The sequence below is a fragment of the Clupea harengus genome, chromosome 26 (genome assembly GCF_900700415.2).
Source record: "Clupea harengus chromosome 26, Ch_v2.0.2, whole genome shotgun sequence".
NCBI classification, from domain to species: domain Eukaryota; kingdom Metazoa; phylum Chordata; class Actinopteri; order Clupeiformes; family Clupeidae; genus Clupea; species Clupea harengus.
Genome location: NC_045177.1, coordinates 10,739,869 through 10,761,376, shown reverse-complemented (window position 1 = coordinate 10,761,376; position 21,508 = coordinate 10,739,869). Strand labels below are relative to the sequence as shown.

At 42.7% G+C, this 21,508-nt stretch overlaps 5 protein-coding genes across 7 annotated transcripts in view; 4 read left to right on the top strand and 1 right to left on the bottom strand.

Moving 5' to 3' along the window:
- The window catches only part of myh11a (myosin, heavy chain 11a, smooth muscle), a 32,794-nt gene extending 26,264 nt beyond the window's left edge, over window positions 1-6,530 (top strand). For 2 of the 3 annotated variants that reach the window (XM_031563901.2, XM_031563900.2), the window contains 9 exons: window positions 150-362; window positions 474-635; window positions 992-1,120; window positions 1,207-1,295; window positions 1,402-1,525; window positions 1,765-1,973; window positions 2,494-2,602; window positions 2,858-3,030; window positions 5,360-6,530. In XM_031563901.2, the coding sequence (XP_031419761.1) occupies window positions 150-362; window positions 474-635; window positions 992-1,120; window positions 1,207-1,295; window positions 1,402-1,525; window positions 1,765-1,973; window positions 2,494-2,602; window positions 2,858-3,030; window positions 5,360-5,498 (1,347 nt within the window). In that variant the 3' untranslated portion in view covers window positions 5,499-6,530. Of the gene's footprint in view, window positions 1-149; window positions 363-473; window positions 636-991; window positions 1,121-1,206; window positions 1,296-1,401; window positions 1,526-1,764; window positions 1,974-2,493; window positions 2,603-2,857; window positions 3,031-3,618; window positions 3,652-5,359 lie in introns of all 3 variants that reach the window. The other variant, XM_031563902.2, reaches the window with a different exon arrangement.
- Window positions 6,531-8,153: 1,623 nt separating this feature from the next.
- LOC105903445 (nuclear distribution protein nudE homolog 1-like) lies at window positions 8,154-11,461 on the bottom strand. The gene is made up of 9 exons (XM_012831203.3): window positions 11,344-11,461; window positions 10,763-10,856; window positions 10,459-10,612; window positions 10,196-10,344; window positions 9,962-10,098; window positions 9,659-9,829; window positions 9,378-9,463; window positions 9,029-9,183; window positions 8,154-8,828 (listed from the first exon to the last, which is right to left on the bottom strand). The coding sequence occupies exons 2-9, from the start codon at window positions 10,846-10,848 to the stop codon at window positions 8,735-8,737; spliced, it is 1,032 nt and encodes a 343-aa protein (XP_012686657.2). The 5' UTR covers window positions 10,849-10,856; window positions 11,344-11,461; the 3' UTR covers window positions 8,154-8,734.
- A 106-nt stretch (window positions 11,462-11,567) lies between these two features.
- LOC105903429 (carbohydrate sulfotransferase 1-like) lies at window positions 11,568-13,897 on the top strand. Its single transcript, XM_042703934.1, has one exon. It carries the CDS (start codon window positions 12,278-12,280, stop codon window positions 13,502-13,504), a length of 1,227 nt encoding a protein of 408 aa, XP_042559868.1. The 5' UTR covers window positions 11,568-12,277; the 3' UTR covers window positions 13,505-13,897.
- Window positions 13,898-14,878: 981 nt separating this feature from the next.
- LOC105903428 (carbohydrate sulfotransferase 1-like) lies at window positions 14,879-17,012 on the top strand. Its single transcript, XM_012831182.3, has one exon. It carries the CDS (start codon window positions 15,519-15,521, stop codon window positions 16,707-16,709), a length of 1,191 nt encoding a protein of 396 aa, XP_012686636.2. The 5' UTR covers window positions 14,879-15,518; the 3' UTR covers window positions 16,710-17,012.
- Window positions 17,013-17,489: 477 nt separating this feature from the next.
- On the top strand, window positions 17,490-21,444 carry pglyrp2 (peptidoglycan recognition protein 2). Its single transcript, XM_012831197.3, has 5 exons — window positions 17,490-17,776; window positions 18,066-18,908; window positions 20,498-20,708; window positions 20,929-21,226; window positions 21,322-21,444. Exons 1-5 carry the CDS (start codon window positions 17,713-17,715, stop codon window positions 21,352-21,354), a joined length of 1,449 nt encoding a protein of 482 aa, XP_012686651.2. The 5' UTR covers window positions 17,490-17,712; the 3' UTR covers window positions 21,355-21,444.
- Window positions 21,445-21,508: the final 64 nt, after the last annotated feature.

Genomic DNA, 21,508 nt, shown 5'->3' with positions numbered 1-21,508 from the left:
GATGAGGAACCTACCAGCTGTTTTGTTTTGCTGTGACGCAGGGCTCAGAGATACAGTATACGGTATACAAATGATACCCCAAATGCTATAGATTGTCTCTTTCAGTATAAATTCTCTTCTGATGATACCCCAATGTCTTTGTGTTATAGGTCCATGAGCTGGAGAAGTCCAAGCGTGGTTTGGACGCACAGGTGGAGGAGATGAAGACCCAGCTGGAGGAGCTGGAGGATGAGCTGCAAGCAGCAGAAGACGCCAAGCTGCGTCTGGAGGTCAACATGCAGGCCATGAAGGCCCAGTTTGAGAGGGACCTGCTAGGCAGAGACGAGCAGGGAGAGGACAAGAAGAGGCAACTCATCAAGCAGGTACAGGGCTGGGGAATCCTTCACACGGAAGGCTCTGATTCACACATTTTCTTTGATATATTCTGTTAAAGCAACAGAAAATGTCAAAGACCTGTCTGTCCCCTTTGGCAGGTGCGTGAGATGGAGACAGAACTGGAGGATGAGCGTAAGCAGAAGACCATCATGGCCGCAGCTAAGAAGAAGATGGAGGGAGACCTGAAGGATCTTGAGGACCAGATTGAGACTTCCAATAAGGGCAGAGACGAGGCCATCAAGCAGCTCCGCAAGATTCAGGTGAGACTAAAGCCAAAGCGTCTGATGAGAAGTAAGAGTGTATTAGTCTTGCTATGGCTAGGCTAACTTGAGTGTGTTAGTCTTACTATGGCTAGGCTAACTTGAGTGTGTTAGTCTTACTATGGCTAGGCTAACTTGAGTGTATTAGTCTTGCTATGGCTAGGCTAACTTGAGTGTGTTAGTCTTACTATGGCTAGGCTAACTTGAGTGTATTAGTCTTACTATGGCTAGGCTAACTTGAGTGTATTAGTCTTGCTATGGCTAGGCTAACTTGAGTGTGTTAGTCTTACTATGGCTAGGCTAACTTGAGTGTATTAGTCTTACTATGGCTAGGCTAACTTGAGTGTATGTCACAGGCCCAGATGAAGGACTACCAGAGGGAATTGGATGATGCTCGAGCAGGCAGGGAGGACGTTCTCGCCACTGCCAAGGAAAGCGAGAGGAAGGCAAAGAGTCTGGAGGCAGAACTCATGCAGATGCAGGAGGTACCGGGGTTTATATAACATAACAAGCTACCAGTAAGACCTAGAATGAGGCTAAATCTAAAATGGGTGATTATGCTTCTTTATAGGACTTGGCTTCCGCAGAAAGAGGAAAGAAACAAGCAGAGGCTGAGAGAGATGAACTTGCCGATGAGCTTTCCAGCAACACCTCTGGAAAGTACGTCGGACAGTATTCAAATGCTGCTACAACACTACAGCACACAGCACAACGCATAAAGCACTCCTTACTTTTGACTCTAAATACATTTTTGGAACGTTTGCAGGTCAGCCCTGGCAGATGAAAAACGGAGGTTGGAAGCAAAGATCTCTCAGCTGGAGGAGGAGCTGGAGGAGGAACAGGGCAACATGGAGATGATCAACGATCGCCTGAGGAAGAGCACACAACAGGTATCGTGGGAAGACAGCAGGGAAACACAACTAAACTGAAAGAAGTATAAAACTATCAAGGCCATAGACATCTAGATTATGTAGGGTTACACTGGGATGATGTACCATTGAAATGATTGAAAGTAAAGTGAATACTACGTGCCAATGTGCAGCCGAAACCTCTGGTATAGAAGGCGCTGTACGAGCCGCATGATATTCGATCTTAATTTCATTGCCACTGTCTCATTGAATCACTTCAGGTTGACCAGCTGACCAATGAGCTTCAGTCAGAGCGCACCACGTCCCAGAAGAATGAGAGCGCACGGCAGCAGATGGAGCGCCAGAACAAAGAACTTAAAGCCAAACTACAGGAGATGGAGAACCAAGTCAAGTCCAAGTTCAAGTCCTCCATCACAGCACTGGAGGCTAAAGTGGCTCAGCTGGAGGAGCAGCTAGAGCAGGAGAGCAGGTTTGTGCACCAATACACTTAGCTACCGCTCCACTGCCACAATGTATCTTAGCATTACCGATCCACTGCCACAATGTATCTTAGCATTACCGCTCCACTGCAACAATGTATCTTAGCATTACCGCTCCACTGCCATAATGTACTTAAGCATTACCGCTCCACTGCCACAATGTATCTTAGCATTACCGCTCCACTGCCATAATGTACCCTAGCATTACCGCTCCACTGCCACAATGTATCTTAGCATTACCTCTCCACTGCCATAATGTATCTTAGCATTACCTCTCCACTGCCATAATGTATGTTAGCATGACCGCTCCACTGCCACAATGTATCTTAGCATTACCTCTCCACTGCCACAATATATCTTAGCATTACCGCTTCACTGCCATAATGTATCTTAGCATTATCTTTCTAATTCTGCTCAGTAACAAAGGATGAGGTACAGAGTGGTGGCATGTCTCGTGTGAACTGAAAATGCCGTGGCATTAGTTGACTGATTGTGTGTCACCTTCTATAGGGATAAACAGAACACTGCCAAGGCAGTGCGTCAGAAGGAGAAGAAGCTGAAGGATGTGTTGATTCAGGTAGAGGACGAGCGGAAGCAAGCTGAGCAGTACAAAGACCAGGTGAGCTGTTGATTTATCTGCTTTCTCATTTTTCTCATGGCACTTTTTCCTATTTACACCTATTCACAACTACTGGTGTATTATGCCAAATGAGAGGTCATTCTTGTCTGTTGGTTTAAAGTGAAGTTTAAAGACAGCTTAGCAAGCTGTTTGTCTGTTACAGTACTATAAATACCACAAGAGTCCCTCAAAGTCTCAGTACCTCTGCTGTCCTGAAATGTCTGTCTGTCGTTTGCGTGTGTTCTCTCCTCACAGGCAGACAAGTCCAACTCCCGGGTGAAGCAGCTGAAGAGGCAGCTGGAGGAGTCAGAGGAAGAGTCCCAGCGCATCACTGCCGCCCGCAGGAAACTGCAGAGAGAGCTGGAGGAGGCCACCGAGGCCAATGATGCCATGACCCGCGAGGTCAACACTCTCAAGAACAAACTCAGGTAGGAGAATGAGGCGCGGGTTCTGTGGGGCCCATGTTTCCTGGTTTGCGACACAGATGAGTGGAGAAATACTCAAGTTGTTGAAAAGTAAGTTATTTGAACTAATTCAAGACACGGATTCTACTGAATGCTTTTGAAGACATGTTCCAACACTAACATCAGAGGAATGAATAGGATAGTCAGGACTAAAGCAACAAGGTTTCACGGCCATATTGTCTTGTCTGTGTGTTGTCACTTTGTCTGTTGTTGTCGGCCCCTTTTGTCTCACAATCTGTCATTTTCCTCCATGAGCTTGAGTGTACCATCACAACACTCAGCCTCGACTGATCACGTTACAGGTGACGGAAAATATTTGCTGCTAAAGGACACCGAAGCCCACCGAAGCCCATCAGAGCCCTAGCTTTGTCTGTGTTTAACTACTAGTAACTAAGTTATACATTTCTCGAGTCCTTAACAGTTGCAATTAAAACTCAACAAGAAATTGTGATCTCTGGACAAGCAGAGAGACAAGTTCAGCATCTTTTGGAATTGGAGACTTATCTTCGTCTCGAGATACAAGTAGTCAAAGTGTGTCTGTCTCCATTGCAGAGGCAACCCTGAGCCTGCGCAGTGACTATGCAGGTACCTCTGCACTTAGGACTTGAGCACATTGTGAAACCTTTTCTGGTCACGGAGCACCCTTCTGTTGTTCTTCTCTTTTCCAGAGTGAAATATGGTTAATGTTATTGAACATCTGTTTTTCAAAAGAGTCACGGTAAAGATTGGGAACTTAAAGGAAGCACAGTGTTGAGCAGGTCTGTTAATTTGACCATATTTCCCTCTATTTCATGGCTTGGTTTAGAGTTCTAAACCAAACTCATTTGCTTGCTTAGTTAGGACTCAAATGAGTTAGACTGGCTATATTGACACCATGATCTCCTGAATCTGCCTTTCTAAACAGTTATATACTTTGTTCACCTGTTGTTTTTGTGGCCTTCACTGATTAGTCAAGCAAAACCCTACAGATGAAAGGTCTGATCTTGACAGAAATAATACTGCTCATGCAATTCGAGACTAAACAAAGCTAAATAACCAAACGAGTCATCATTCATGGGTCTAAAGCTCAAACATCTCAGGAAAATCCGATGTTTTTAGACTTACATCTATCTGGCAAACAATTTCGTTAAATCTTTCAATAAAGATCGTTAAAAAGATTGATTGTTGTAAGCGATTCTTGCTGATTTATCTTCGGTATGTGATGTTAAGTAGCTTAATAAGCTTAATAAGCAAGTAGGAATTCCAATTTCTTTGGAAGCTTCTAGATTGGCAAATACAGCCAGCCCATATAAAAAAATTTAGTCACTTATTACTGAGTTCAGGAGTTTTCCAGGGATAGTTTTGTAAACTACTTTCAGAGCATCTCAGAATGTAAAACAAGCTAATTGGGATTTCAAAAGTCGCTTACAGCAGTTTTATTTTAAATATGTTGAAATACATTGACTAGTGGGGCCATTTGTCATGACATTTACATTCCGTACAGTAGTAACTGTTCAGGTGTTGAAAAAATGCGTGTTCAAATTTCTTTTAAGGTAAGTTCATTCTCCAAGACCTGTGGCTGATCAGAGCTCTGAAGGGCCTTGTTTGACTCAAAGCTTTGAAGTGAAGTGTTGCTTCTGCTGCGTTCCTCTCTCATCTCATCGCATCACACAGCTCTGAGGCTACAGAAACAAAACAAAGCGCTTAGCCTACATTTAGTACCCATATAACCATTTTCAGAATGGCTATAGGAGCAAATCATCTACATTATTATATCACATTCACTATGGAACATTTTCTGTCCATTTAAAATGACCTGTTTGTCACTAGTTTTGTCTGTTCATACCCATGTGTTATGTATCACACATAAAGTGCCACTTTTGCATTGCGCATTTCCAGTTTGTAGTACATTTTGAAGGATCCATTTTTTTTTTACATGGATTAGATTGGACATAATCCTCTTTGGACAGAACCATAGCTACACTCAGTTTAATGAGTTCAGTGTTCTTGTGTGACTGACTAACCAGCTGAAATGAGGGTTTTACTGGACTGGGGAGGGTGGGCATGAACATACACACCTATTTGGAGCCATGGCTTGGAATGATGTTTTCACATTTAAACATATTGATCTAACTGCGTTTCTTGAGTTTCCTAGATGTATGCCTTACCTGTTTTTTTTTTTTTTTTTTGCTTTGCGGTTACAGTGGATTTCAGGTCACCATCAGCTGCTCATCATGCAAGCGCTTTCACCTCCAGCACCTCAGCCATAGTGTTTGCTCTCCGACTGATCTAATGCTTCTCTGTGGCGTTTCAGACGGGGTAACGAGCCATCCTTCAGCACCACGCCACGGCGCACTGGTGGAGGGGGCCGGAGAACGATGATTGACAGCGGTGACGCCGGGGAGGATGACGGGGACATGGGAGGAGACTACAACGGCACAAAGGGGGAGTAGAGCTGCCCGACTCCTGCCTCCCAGTCCAGCGCACCTCTGCTGTTTAATAGACCTGCCTCATTGATTCTAAACACACACACACACACACACACTGAAATTACCCTTAGCCTGCTGGCTATGCCAAAGCACTGCATTAAGGCTTTCTTTCACCACATATGGTACGGTTGGGCCATAGTCCTTAGCCCTTCTGTTACCCACATGTGGACTTGGCTAAATAATAAAAAATAATATTATTTGTTCCTTCATGAGCCTGAGACATCGGTGGCCGACGAGGACCTGATGTTGACGGTCTCTAACCAGTCTAAAACAAACACCACATTTTATCAGTAGATTACTTTACTTTTCTCCACCGTACTGTTTTTTTTTAACTGCACTGAGCTAGTTTAGACAATTGGATATTTGTGTACTTTTAGTGATTTACACTCTCTCAGGTACGTCTTAAATTTGCTTTTCACTTACGAGGACAAACATTTATTTTGTTCACATTTGGAACGCACCAGTAGTTTTCCAAAAATCTTAATAATGAACAAACATGTCGACAAGAATTAATGAGTCCTTCAAATGGTGAACGATATGAATGGAAACAGCCTTCATACGGATGTGACTGCCGTTTCCTAGACATTCATAATACTGAGGAAAGATTAGCATCCCTAAGAAACAATATTTTCTCTGCACTTTAGTACATCGTTTCTGTAATCTTGTCTAGAAATGATCGCAAGATATTAACAACGGCAACTAACCAGTTGTTTCGGCTTAAGTTTCTGGTCATTGCTATGTTTAACTTCAAGGTAACAAAATGATGTGCAATCATATTCTACCCTGTCATCACGCATATTCTACCGGCAGAGCAATACAAGACAACTGTGGTCTCTTCAAGTAACTCATTTAATATATATCGAAATATATCCTTCAAGCTGTACCACTTCACTAAATATACATCAGTTATTGTATTTTACATAAATTGGCGTAGACGTCACCAAAATTGTGAATTTGTGAAACCACTTGCACTTCAAATAAAGTTTGACAAAAGCCTGTCATTGTGTCAGTTGTGTTTCTGTGGTGCCTTTCTAAGTGTCCTTGTGTCTAAAACAGCAGGCCCTGAACATCTCAGTTGGTCATTACACAAATACACCCAACACAAATCACCAATATTGTATACAAGGCCTCCTACATCAACTGCACTTTGCATGATCCACAAAATCAAGACAACGTAACATATTTATATAGCCATATTATCATTTCAAAGCACTTCTTTATTATATAGTATGTATATCTGTACATACTGACGGACACTTTAACGTTAGCGTTGATATTCAGTTTGTCAGTTCTGACACAGTAACATGGTGTCAAACAAAGCCGCCTTATAAGAATACATTTTGTAAAACTAGGGTCCCCCTGCAAATTGTTACAAATATTGCTTCATACCTCACAGTGAAACTATACAAATTATTCCAAAGTAAAGTAAGTTTGTTGCTCTGAAAAATATAAGGTCTTATGTTAGTCAATGAAACAAGTCTAGACATAAAACTATGGATCTGTGACCACAAGTCCAGTTCCTGGGTATACAAATGCAGTGCCCAGTAATGTAACATGAATAGAAGTGATCTTTCTGTTATAACACTAAATACACTCTATACACTGACTAAAAAACTCAATAGTATCTCTGCAAAGTTCAGTGATCAATGAAGAAGCATGCAGATCTGAAAAATGGAAAGCCTCTGTTGACAAACACATGGGCTGTTTACAAACACATGGGCTTGCCCGGAGTTTGGTTCCGATACTTTGACCATTGATAACATGCCGTCAGGCAACAAAAAAAAAAAAAAAAAAATTCAGTGTGAGCTATAATTTAACTTTAAAGCTGAACTGTTCCCATGGATAATCAAATGAACAAAGGTATCCCATGAATAGAAGTATCCCATATTTAAAATAGCATTTTCTGATTTCACAGCCTATACTTATTACAATACTGGACAGACCTCCATAGTACTGAACTGTACAGTTATTGTTGTGTACCTCGTGTTAGAAAAATTAACTACATATTTACCCTCAAAACCATATATACACTTAGCTGATCGGTCATTTAACCTCATATATGGACATATCTACCTATACACAATTAATTTATTACCAGACAGAATTGGAATATGTTTACCATATTTTAAAATTCGTATTTAATTTTAGCATTGAAACCATCAGCTTCAAATAACACTTTAGGTTGCACAGGGCATTCACCATAACAGCCTTTTTTGAAGCAAAAAAAGATGCCGTACTGTGCAGAGTATATCCATGTATGACTTAGACGTGAAACTAAATGTTTACATAGTAAATATAGAAGAGGAGTATTACTCACCGTCGTCTCTTATTGCTTTATAAGTACGTCTCCCAAGAGTGTCACACTCACCACTCACTTGACTAAGCTGGTGTGGTAGAACTGGTTTGACAGCCAGGATAGTTTTACCCTTTTAATAAATTGAATCTTAAATTACCAACAATTTCATCGTGTGCAGATAAAGACTAAAGGACTTCACTGAGTGAATGTCAACAAAGTAATATAAAGCTCAACTTGTCCCTGCAGCAGATCTCAGGGCAGCTAATACATACTTAAAAGAAATCCCCCCTAAAGCCATGTCTCCGCAGTGCAAACATAGCAGCTTGCAACACACAAACGCCTAAGCTTCAGCAATCAAGGCAACTTAACTGCAACGAGCTAAAGAATGGCTGACTTATGGCTCCAAGGAAGCATTCTACAGACACACATCTTACTAAAAGGCAGCAGTGGTGGCTAAAGGCTAACGCTAAACCCCTGACAAGCCTCTGTCCCACTTAGGAGAGGCTCACAGAGAGCAAATGAGGTTAGATGATGTGTAAAGACACAGGGATATGCGTTTCCATGGAGAGAACTTTGAAGTAAAGATACAAAAGATGCACAGCTGTTCATGGGGGGGGAAAGTGCATAGAGACAGTCAGTGTTTTCATTTGGGTTCTGGTTCCAGCTTCTGTTTCTAATCACCCCTCTTGCCTCAGTCCAAAGTAGCTGGACATGCGAAAGCAAAGAGCATGAGAGAGCTAGCCTGTTACTTTACTCCTTTAAGTGACCAGACACAAAAGAGGAAAGAGCACAAGCCATTTCAAATACTTCAACTGAAGCGATGCACAAGGTACGGAAGACACAGACACACAAAAATCCCCATTGGGATAATGGGTAGGGAATTGAGGTCCATAGTGTGTAGTCTCTACAGCAGCATCTTGACCCCGCCTTGTGGAGACAGCAGGGGGGATGAAGCCGAGTGGGAGGATGCAGGTCCGAATTCCAGCCGTTTCACCAAACTAGAAGAGAGACATATGAACATTGAAGCAATCAATAATTGCAATATAATAATGACTGACAATTTGGGAAATTATTTAATAAAATAAATACATGTGAATCTCTACTGTGTAGACTACTTCCCTAGATACATATAATGCATGAAAAAAAAAACAGATGTGCTCACAGTGCGTTATATCACCATACTTAACAGAAGATATACCTTTTCTCAAACGGAGGCATGGTTGGGCCGGTGGAGTGGACGTCAGGGCTGGCTTGGTGGGTGGCTGGAGATGCAGTCCCAGAAGGAAGGGCTGGCCTGCCAGTTGATGTGTCAAAAACAAAATCTCGACAGGAGGCGAGCTTGGATTCAAGGTTCTGTTAAAGAAGGACCAGAAAGACACACACTATTAACACGGGCCGAAATGAACATAGGATGCAATATTAATCTGAACACAAACATTATTACATTTTGAAACAGGGAAAGTTTCACAAAATCATGATGCTGTAAAAAAACACCTGCATCTACAGTGATGACCACTAGAGGCACACTGCTCTTCATTATGACTCACCCCCACTTTCCTCAGCAGCTCCCCAACGATGTTGAGAGCGGAGATACGAGCGGACGTGGTCAGAGGGGTGCCAGACATGGTTACACCTGAAAAGAGACCGGTGTGTGAACTCGTCATAGTCATCAAACAGAAAGGTTTAAGTAAAAGGACTCCAACTATCCAACAATTTTCACCAACTATCATCAAAAATATAATACAGAGAATGAGTTCAATCTGATCACAATCAAGACTATTTTCATCCATTAAGTTCTTCTTAGCACCCTTTATAGTGCTGGCTGTACCTCTATAACGGGTTCCTGCGGGGGTGCAGAAGGAACTAGTTGGGTTGACAGGGGTGGCTGGGACAGAGGTACAACCAGAAAGTGATGGCATTTCTGGCTTGTCTGTTCCCTTGGAAACTCTTAACGGAGGGTGATCGTGCTTCTGCGTCACAGCCAGCTCTTGTTTTAGATCTGGCAGAGGACAGATGAAACAAGTAAGCATTATGATGAACCGGATTAACTCCAACAGAATGTGGTAGGTTACACTCAAACATGGCCATTGCAGAATGTGCAATCACAACTCAATTGCCACATTCCTCTCACCCCTGGCTTCGTCTTTTAGCCTCTGAACTGATTCAAGAAGATTCTCCTTTTCATCCAGCTCATTCTCCAGGAAGGCATTCCTCTCAATAACCTGATTCATCCGCAGCTCAAAATCCTCCAAAGACATAATTGTGGCCCTAAAAGAGAGGAAAGCAAAGTAGGTCACTTATTAAGACACTTGCATTCTGACAGCATAAATGATGGGACTCACTGGTTCAATTCCAATAATTGTACCTTTTAACCCGCTCCAAGTCGTCGTTAGACTGTTCCAGTTCTCTGATGTATTTCTGCAGGTGGTCCTTTACCGCCGTAGTCTCTGCAAGTTCATCTTCTAGCCTCGACATTTGCCGAAATGCATCCGAGTGTTGTACCTCAAACTTTTCCTGAACGCAATTACGGGAATGTGAAGGGTCTGTTTAATCATCCTACATACAACAGTTCGAATTCCACTGAAACAAACTTGAGGAATTAGAGCCTCTACGACTGCAATAGCCTACCTTGATGTTGTCGAGCTCCGAACTCAGGCGTTCATTGTGGGATTGTAGTTCCCGGTTCCGCGTTTCATATTGTTTCAACTCGGTCTCAAGTTCTGTCTCATAATCTCGACTCATTTGCTGAAATTCCTGTAGCTCGTCGTGTGCTTCCTGAGCACTAGTCACAGAGAGAGAGCATAATGCAACAAAAAGGAACGCATTTTGCTTTAGTTCAAATGCTAAAATAACACGAAACAGCGATCGATACGTAATAAAACATTTCATAACGATAGGAGATCAATTAAGGTGTGCAGGTTTCTTTGGATACCTCTGTTGATGTTTAGCAGCCAGCTCTTTCCAATAACGGGTTTCCTCTCCCAAGGATTCCAACGTTGGTGCTGGAGGTTCACCCATGCCTAGTCCTAGGACACCAGATAAATGTAACGTTACAGACAGATTCTTCAAAAGCATGTTACACGAGCAGGTGAATATGTGTTTGGTTGAAAACAAGCTCGGTAGCTATAACATTATATCTAACATTTTTTTAGCCAAGATAGCATCCAACCGTGGCTAGCTAGTTAGCCCTCCAAAGCTAACTAATACCTAGCAAGCTTGCCAGTTTCGTAGTGCATCGTTTGCCATAACGTTCATTTAAGACAGCCAACCAACACAATTTCACAACATCTACATCTGGGAATAGATGGGTGTTCCAGACACATACCTCGTGAAGGTACCATAATTGTAACGTTAGCTTCGAATTTTAGCTAACCAGCTAACCCATAAGAGAGCTAAAAACACTTTCAATAAGCATGCATGCTAGCTGATTGGCTCACCCCGTTGACCTAAAAACTATAGTTAGCATGTTTTAAAATCTTGGCTTTAAATAGTGTGATTGAATAAAGTGCGTACCTTTATATGTACAACAACTGCTACATACAGCTAAGTTCCTGTCGAAAATAATAAAAACCGGTGGTTATTAACGATGGTAAAACCCTTCATTCATTGCAGAAACATCAACTACTCAAATCCAAACGAACAGAGGATTTTTCATCGCCATTGGCTGAAACATCATGATGTAGGCGTTTCCTCCCTATTGAACCAATTGTTAGGCGTTACTGTTGCACCAATCACAAACGGGTAAAGTTTGTCCCGACTGAAAACACTCGCAGTCAAACTAGGACTTCAATAGGCTACTTTAACATTTGTGACATTCAAAAGTAATGCACAATCTGTGACCACGGCATTGAATTAGCATTGCTTCTGACGACGGATTTTAGTTTAATTGATTTAAAGATGAATAGTGGTTCTAGTTCTAGTATAGTTCTTTAATAACTAAAGACAATCCGAATTTCCAAGGGCAAATCAAATGTAAAGCCGAATCAACTCCTAAAAAGTCAAGAGAAAACACTATTCACACATCTGTTCTTTTTTAAATTGTCAGTATTTTTCATAATTTTCATGATTTTTAAATATATGTAGACAGAGAATCATTAGGTTACTAGCCTATATGTGCTTTGGCTCAGTAATTACAGTGCATGAAATGCCCTGTATTGTTATTCCACTTTGTCATCTTATCTAGAATAAAAAGGGAGGTGGCCAGGACCACCAGTTTTACTTGTTTCGAATGTCACCTGAGTGTTCGTCACCTCAACGGTAAGAGTCTGCTTTCATACCTCTTTAGGTGCCTTTGACATAGTTGACATATTTTGACATTCCTGGTGAGAAAAGGAAATGCCTTTTGCAGAGGTGTTCTTTTGCTAGAAATCTCCACTTCTCTGTGAAATTCCTGCTGTGAGTACCGACTGCATTTTATAAAAAAAGAAAGGGTGACACTCACACTATCATGAAATGTTCCTGGAGGATTGTTTTTCTGTTGGCTTTGGTGTCCGTTGTCATCCAGTATGCTGTGATCAGATCTTTTACATCTCTGAATATCTGTTCAGTTCTACATCCTCAAAATCACTCCCAGCTGCTGCAAATGGACACTGTCTGTCTGGCAGAGAGCTCTTTAAAAAACACGTCTTCTTCTAAAAGCCATGTTCTCATCTTGGCTGCCACCCGTTCTGGTTCCTCATTTTTTGGGCAACTCTTCAACCATCACCCCGATGTCTTCTACCTGTATGAACCTGTAAACCATGTTCAGACTGCGCTGAAGTCAACACCTACCAACCGAAGGATGATACTCGGGGCCAGTAGGGACCTCCTTAGGGGCTTGTTCAACTGTGACCTGCACCTCTTGGAGGATTACATCACCCCACAGCCAGAAAATCACATCACAAACCAGCTCTGGCGCAGGGGGGCCAGCAAAGCCCTCTGCACTCCTCCAGTGTGTGACTCCTTCAGTCCCCATAGGGTGAATGTCACTGAGAGGGAGTGCATCCAGACGTGTGGCTCCCTGAATCTCACCCTGGCCTCACAGTCCTGTCAGCAGAGAGGGAATGTGGTCATCAAGACAGTGCGAGTGCCAGAGGTCAGTGATGTCCGAGATCTGCTGGAGGACCCTCGACTCAACCTGAAGGTCATCCAGCTGGTCAGGGACCCACGTGGAGTATTGGCCTCCAGAATGATGTCCTTCCCAGAGAACTACCTACTGATGAGACTGTGGAAGATGAAGCATCAGAAGCCTGAGGGTCTAAATCTTACACACGTGAGCGTGTGTGAGGACTTCCTCAGTTCTGTAAGCACAGCCTTGAGACAGCCTGACTGGCTGAGAGGAAGGTACATGCTGGTGAGGTATGAGGATCTAGCAAAAGACCCACATCAAAAGATCCAGGAGATTTTTAAGTTTCTAGGCATGGATTTAAATAAGAGTGTGGTTGACTGGATTGAAGAAAATACACAAGGAAGAGGCAGCTGGTCCCCAATGGATGTCTTAAGCACAAAGCGGAACTCGGCCACCAATTATGAAAGCTGGAGGCTAAAGCTTTCTTTTGACATGGTTCAATATTTGCAAACCTTATGTCAAGTAACTTTGCATGAACTGGGCTACAAATGTGTTAATTCTTCAGAGGAGCTGAAGAATTTGTCTATCCCTCTCTCTGAAACTAGGCCTTTTTACATATCTCAGTGATATATCAACAAAAATACTCGTATTCTGTACATATTCAATTGAATTTGCTACATACATTATGCCACAGTGTTTTTGTAAGATAGCTTTAAAAGTGGTCTGTTACATTATAAATGAAACACTCCAAGATCTTGCTGAATCCAGCTTCCACTGCTCAACTTTCAATATGAAGCAGAAAACATATCTCAGTATAGCAAATGCTTAGTCAGAGCATTGCTGACTTTGGTAAGTGCACCATTGCACCTTAGAAGATAATGTTGCTCTGATTCTTGATGTAACGAATATAATAGTAACTTGCTGTGTTTACCTTCTAAGTATATTCTGTTTTTCTGTATTACAGTTTCACTCATAAATTTCACCTGACAAATCATTAAAGGAGCAAGGCGCTCGCTACCTGGCTTGTGTAATTGAATTTGGCTGTCTGTTTACCTACGTCAGTGGTTCTCAAACTTTTTCTGTCATTCCCCACTTTGAACAAGGGGGCCTTTTCCAGCCCCACCTGTCCCTCATCGCTACGATGACATTGTAGGCCAAGCCTAAAATTGTCAAAATTATTGAAATAACCTTAAGTAATAACAAATAGCATCTTATTGAGGTCAGCAAATGTTTATTGCTTGGAATGATTTCATGTTTCATGTTGTAGTGTATTGTTGTTATGGACACGGACGGATTATGAAACCATGGGCCCCTTGGCCTGGACGTGTAACAAAAATACACTGCTTCCAACCACAAATAAGAGATACATTTAAGCCACCTCTAATATTAACAAAATCAATTGACAGCAAGCAAAGTTTATAACAGCGACTTCACGCAGAGGCTCTGGCTTAGGGGGCCCCCTGAGCTCATGGGCCCCTGGGCCCGGTAGACCTGTTCGGTAGTCCATCCCTGCACGCACACAGTATTGTATTGGTTTCTGGTGACGGACTTTTACTTTGACATCACTCAAATGCTCGTGTCGTGGGATAGGGGACTGTGACAGTAAGTTAGTAATATAGTTATGCACATATCTAGTAAGTTATGCTTTTCCTCGCACCTTCGAAAACAATGACTACGTTTTTTCACTGTCTCACACTGTGATACTTATGTTAAAGTGACCTACGTTTAATTTCTATGAACTGTGTTAGTTCGTTGAAAGGTAAAATGTAATTATTAGTAATTTACGTTACGTTCTAATATGTCACTGTTGGCACACTATTCATTCATAACCCTGTTGGTGGCTAACGTTAGCACTTATTAGCCAGCTGTGCTGTCATCTGTTGTTGCTCTGATTCTTGGTGTGATGAATCAAATAGTAGCTTGCTGTGTTTAGTTAAGATACCATCTAAGTATTTTCCGTTTCTTGTGTACAGTTTCACTCATAAGTTTTCACCTGTCATCAATAAAGGAGCTAGCTACCTGGCTCGTGAAATCGAGTTTGGCTGACTTTTGACTACGTCAACACACTGCACGTGTAAAACACGTAGCGGGAACAGTACACCTCCCTAACTACATTTTCATGCTCCGGGAAAGTTTTTTTTTTTAATTGTCCAGCTGCAATTAATACGCCGACGTCAATCATAAAATATATTGTCTAGAAAGGAAAGCATTGCCACACAAAAAAAATCACGCGTCCATTCGCGCCCCACACTTTGAGAAACGCTGACCTACGTTAACGCACTGGTGGTGTAAAACACGTAGCGGGAACAGAACAATAACAAACCTTCATTTGGTGGTATGCTTCGCTTTCTGCTGAAGGAGATCACATTTGTGTATTTGTTCAATTAACCATACTTTTCAAGTTTTGGATTGGAATGTTTCAGTACCGATTTTGTTGATTCCCTGCTCAGGTTATAAGTGTTGTATAATTTCTTTACCTCATGAAGAGTATTGGTGTGATGCCTCTTGCATAAGGTGATTTAGTACTTGAGTATTAATTCTTTTTTTTAACTCTAAACGTGTGGTTTTGTTGCATGTACTTCTCATTTCACATTCCGTTTTTTTGTGCCCTTATTTATTAGGGTCTAGGTGGCCAGTCACCATGCAATGCTCTTGGAAAGTTGTCATTCTGCTAGCCCTGGTCGCTATAGTCATCCAGTATGCTGTACTTAGACCATTCAGAACGATGGCACATAACATCTTGAATCGACATCGACCAGAAGAGCATCCTCATAGTTTTCACGTATCTGGGAAGACCCACATTCTCATCTTAGCTGCCAGCCGTTCTGGTTCCTCATTTTTGGGGCAACTCTTCAACCATCACCCCGATGTCTTCTACCTGTATGAACCTCTAAACCATATTCAGACTGCGCTGAAGTCAACACCTGCCAACCGAAGGATGATACTTGGGGCCAGTAGGGACCTCCTTAGGGGCTTGTTCAACTGTGACCTGCACCTCTTGGAGGATTACATCACCCCACGGCCAGAAAATCACATCACAAACCAGCTCTGGCGCAGGGGGGCCAGCAAAGCCCTCTGCACTCCCCCTGTGTGTGACTCCTTCAGTCCCCATAGGGGGTATATCACTGAGAGAAATTGCATCGAGACGTGTGGCTCCCTGAATCTCACCCTGGCCTCACAGTCCTGTCAGCAGAGAGGGAATGTGGTCATCAAGACAGTGCGAGTGCCAGAGGTCAGTGATGTCCGAGACCTGCTGGAGGACCCTCGACTCAACCTGAAGGTCATCCAGCTGGTCAGGGACCCACGTGGAGTATTGGCCTCCAGAATGATGTCCTTCCCAGATAACTACCTACTGATGAGACTGTGGAAGATGAAGCATCAGAAGCCTGAGGGTCTAAATCTTACACACGTGAGCGTGTGCGAGGACTTCCTCAGTTCTGTAAGCACAGCCTTGAGACAGCCTGACTGGCTGAGAGGAAGGTACATGCTGGTGAGGTATGAGGATCTATCCAGCCACACTCTTCAGAAGACCCAGGAGATTTTCAAGACCCTGCGATTATCTTTTGATGAAAACGTCATGGACTGGATTGACAAGAACACAGAAGGAAATATGGGTCGTTGGTCATACATGGATGTATATGGTACGAAAAGAGATTCTGCCACAAATTCAGAGCGCTGGAGGTTGAGGTTGTCTTTTGATATGGTTGAATATTTGCAAACCTTGTGTAAAACCACTTTACATCAGTTGGGCTACAAAATAGTAAATTCATCGGAAGAACTGGAGAATGTTTCTCTCAGCCTTGTTGAGGAACATTGGAGACCATTTCAGTGACATGATGTTTTTGATATAATCTTCACTGTGATAAGACTTCAGTTGTCTCTAGTTTTTAGTTCTATTACGTTGTTGCCTATGTCATAGAAGCAATTTAATTAATTAATTAACATTAATTAACCTCCTGGAGTTGCAGATGAAATAAATATTTCTAATGAACAATTTTTATTGTTTAATCATAAACAGTGTTTTTCACACTTGGTAACACATTTGATATAGAAGGGAAATACACGTCAGAAACATTTGCATACACTTTATAAAGGCTAAAAAACAAACCGTAGTGACTAGTAGAGGTTGAAGTTACTGGGGAAAAAGACTTTTTTCATGAAATGGTTTGTTGTTTCCTGTCCATAAGTGCATTTAGTGACTCCACCAATTACATAAGCATGAACCACGCTCAGTAAATAGACCAAGAGATGGTTCATCTCTCTCAGACAAACTGTCACTGATTAATGTACTCTGTCCCTCACAACTCACAACAACACAACTCCCCATAGTGGTCAATATACACAAGGTCTGAAAAGATTTAGCATGTGATTCCAGAAAATATTCTCACCTTGGCACATGAGCCAATAAACTCAGATGACATCAAATGCTAAGAAGTACATAATCAAATCAATAAATATACAATCATTGATTCACTAGCGTTGCTTCACTGTGCAAGTTCACAGAACACATAAACAGTCATGTTTGTGTCACTGCTTCAGGCAAACACATTGCGCAAAGTCGCTGAGGCAAACATATCCGACTGAATGAAGCAACCTTTATAATGTGGGTGCTGACTACACTGAACGTTATCGTCTGTATTTCCCAAACGTCTCTGTTGGAAGAGGAAGCCTGCCGCGGTGAAAAGGGCAATGAACAGGAGACCATATCAGTTCTGGCTTTAAGCTAATATACATAGCGCCCTCTCTGACCTTGCTGGAGAGCTAATCGCTACTCCTGTTTTGTGACCTTGCTGGGGGACTCAGGGTGACACAGGAGCACACACTCTCCTCTCGCAATGAAAACTGCAACAGTATCGCTCATTGCTCTGATGTGGACATGCGTCAACATCCAGATCGCAGGTAAAGGATTATAAATCCATTCTGATGTCTGAGTTTGGTATTCTGCGCATTTTCTATTTCTTTTAGATCATCAGCACCAATGTTTTAACAACAATTATACCAATCTATAACCTGGTAAAATTGACATTTTATGAGTTTACAGATGTATGTGTTTTTGTTTCTTTTAAATAATTAGCAATATTGTGCCCATGGCATGAATTGTTTACTATTTGGCGGGAAAATCAGTTAATATGTCTAGTGCACTTCAACAGTTTGAATGAAATCTTAAGCACGTATGTTCTCTATACAGCCGTGCACCAGAGGGATACAGATCATTTCATCCAGGCCATCCAGCAGATCGAGGACTCTAGTCTGGAAGTCAGCCCTCTGTCTATAGTAAGGAGCCTACGTAGGGCTGCAGGCCATGACAACGCTTTCACACAGAGTTTCTTAGGGGCGATTGACAGTGACAGTGAGTCTGATATTCTGAAAACAAACCACAGCAGGGACATCGAGGCATGGAGTTTAGAATTTCTGCGATTCTTTGACAAGGCCATCCACAATTTTGTGACGGATGCCCGTGAAGAGAGAGGTGTGGTCCTCACCCCTGATGGGACCACGGTCGCCTTGGCGCCCCTCCTACAGGGCATAGAAGCCGGTCTGAAGGCCCGATCCCAAGGCCTCCATCCTCAGGATTTACACCTCCTCACCCTGGCCAGGACCTTGGGCCTGTCTTTTCTCCATGCATATAATACCTCATCAGCAGAGCGCTTGGGTCCAGATGGATGTTGGGACAACATTACTGCGCCCATGGTGTTCAAACTTCTGGGAGCACCCTCTCTTGCCACGGATGCACTGATCAATGGGGGCATGGATGGTGCCCTTCTGGGAGTGCGCCTCTCTGAAGGAGCTGAACCTCACCCCAAACTGAGTGAGCTGCTCCAGTCCTACTACCACTTCCAGCTGGGAGAGGCTGGATTGGATAAAGCTCCACGCCTCGTCAGTCCCAGGCGCAGGGAGAACTACAGGAAGTTGGTGCCCCCCTCCCTCCTGGAGGAGACGGTGCTGAAGTTCCTGGAGGACAGACACCCCTCAGAAGAGCTGAAGAAAGCCGTGAAAGAGGGGGTGCAGGATTTCGTGCTGCGTTATCTGGGTAGGTTGTTGTGCACAGCCATGTTTGTTTGCATATAACACAGTGACTCAAATATCTATCAGTCTATCTATCTATATCTATATCTATCTATCTATCTATCCATCTATCTATCTATACATATATTTACATACAAACATACGTATATATACATTTTGGGTTCCCCTATTTTGTTCTTACAGAAACGGTTAAACAACTTTTTGTGTAGACGGCCATATACATGTTTCATGCTCAACATTATTAGTCATATTCTTTAGTGTTGCACGGTAGCAACAAGCTTGACATGGAGGCAATTAAACAACTCAGGATAATGCAGTCTGTATGCCCAAATCATGACTCAGAATAAATATTGTAATTTTCCAAATACATACCCAAAAATGTATTTGAATAATATTTATTAGCCAACATTCATCCTATAGATCTATAGACTACTAGAGCAAGGACATACAGAAGAAAATGAGCATGTCTGAACCTTAATATTAAAATAAACAGGCCTCCAGTTAGAAACATGTTATTGTGGCATAGGTGCATTTAATAATCTAAAATGTACTTATAGGATATTGTGTAGACTTGCAACAATGTGTCTTGGACCATAGTGACCATGAATTCAAAATCTCCTTGCATATATACAAAATGCTGTCACCACCTTGCACTAATACTCCAAGCTGTCGGGTGCTGCCTCTTCTTCCATCATATTTTCCAACAAAAAACACCACTAAATAATATCTATGGTGGAATACGTCATCATATTCAATGTTCAGTGCAATACAGATTGAATTATGCTGAATGTTGTATATAAAAGTCCATTGCTTGTTAGTCATAGTATCAGTGTACATACTGATGTGTGTATCATACATGCAGTGCAAAACCAAAGGGAAAAAATTTAATTTAGATTGTTAACTGCATTTGAGTTGCAAAGTTGTGAATTGAACTAGCTCTGTTAGTGAAGGCTGTTTAATTCTTTTTAACAACAATAGCAGCTGAAGAGTGTGTCTGTTGTTTCTGCTCAGAGAGTGTGTTGTCGTCTCTGCTCAGACAGTGTGTCTGTTGCCTCTGCTCAGAGTGTGTGTCTGTTGTTTCTGCTCAGAGAGTGTGTCTGTTGTTTCTGTGTCTGTTGTCTCTGTTCAGAGAGTGTGTCTGTTGTTTCTGCTCAGAGAGTGTGTCTGTTGTCTCTCCTGAGTAAGTGTGTCTGTTGTCTCTCCTCAGAGAGTGTGTCTGTAGTTTCTGCTCAGAGAATGTGTCTGTAGTTTCTGCTCAGAGAGTGTCTGTTGTTTCTGCTCAGAGAGTGTGTATGTTGTCTCTGCTCAGTGAGTGTGTCTGTTGTTTCTGCTCAGAGAGTGTGTATGTTGTCTCTGCTCAGAGTGTGTCTGTTGTATCTGCTCAGAGAGTGTGTCTGTTGTCTCTCCTGAGTAAGTGTGTCTGTTGTCTCTCCTGAGTAAGTGTGTCTGTTGTCTCTCCTGAGTAAGTGTGTCTGTTGCCTCTGCTCAGAGAGTGTGTCTGTTGTCTCTCCTGAGTAAGTGTGACTGTTGTCTCTCCTGAGTAAGTGTGTCTGTTGTCTCTCCTGAGTAAGTGTGTCTGTTGCCTGTGCTCAGATTGCCCTCCAATGATCCCTCGGTGTCAGTGGGGGGCTCAAACACCTAAAGGGATCCCTGTGCGCCTCTCCCCACCGCTCCGGTTCCTTTACATTCACCACACGGAGATTCCCAGCAGCCCCTGCCTGACCTTTCACCAGTGCTCCAGGAACATGCGCGCCATGCAGCGCTTCCACCAGGAGGAGCGAGGGTGGCAAGATATAGGATACAGGTTAGTGCAACCCTCCTCTACCCCCTACCCTCTACCGTTAGAACTCTAATGTTACAGAAATTCTAAGACTTGAATGCGAATTTAACAACCATAGCTACTATTTAGAGAATATGTACAGCATGTAAGCACTACAGACTTAACATTACAGTAAGTGCTTTTTCCCCCCAATTATTTCAAAAAGCAAATTGTGGGAGAAGAGTAACCATGTTTGTTTCTCCAGCTTTGTGGTGGGTTCTGATGGATACATGTACGAGGGCCGGGGCTGGGGGAGGCAGGGCGCTCACACCAGGAACCACAACGCCTTCGGCTACGGGGTCGCCTTCGTGGGCAACTACTCAGCCTCCCTGCCGACCCAACACAGCCTGAATCTAGTCCGCCACCGCTTGGCAAAGTGTGCCGTTACCGCTCGCTTCCTACAGGCCAATCACACAGTCCAGGGTCACAGACAAGTTGTGGCCGGTACCACCTGCCCAGGAGATGCTCTGTACTCTGAAATCAGCACCTGGGAGCATTATAGGGTAAGTTGGTCATGCATGGCTGATGTTTTTTCAGCTGCTAATGACTGGCTGCACACATGACTGATGCTGTATTTTCAATGTATTCTGTTTTATAGGAGGCTGAATCTCCCAATGCAACAGCCAGCTGAAGAGGGCCAGTGTACACCGCAGGGACACAGACTTTAAGAGTTACTGTCTAATAACGATCCATAGGATGTGTATATGACACAAGGGCTAAACAAAAAAATAAAAAATAAAGACTAAAACATATTTTTTTTTGTATCTGTGCATATCATTCATCCC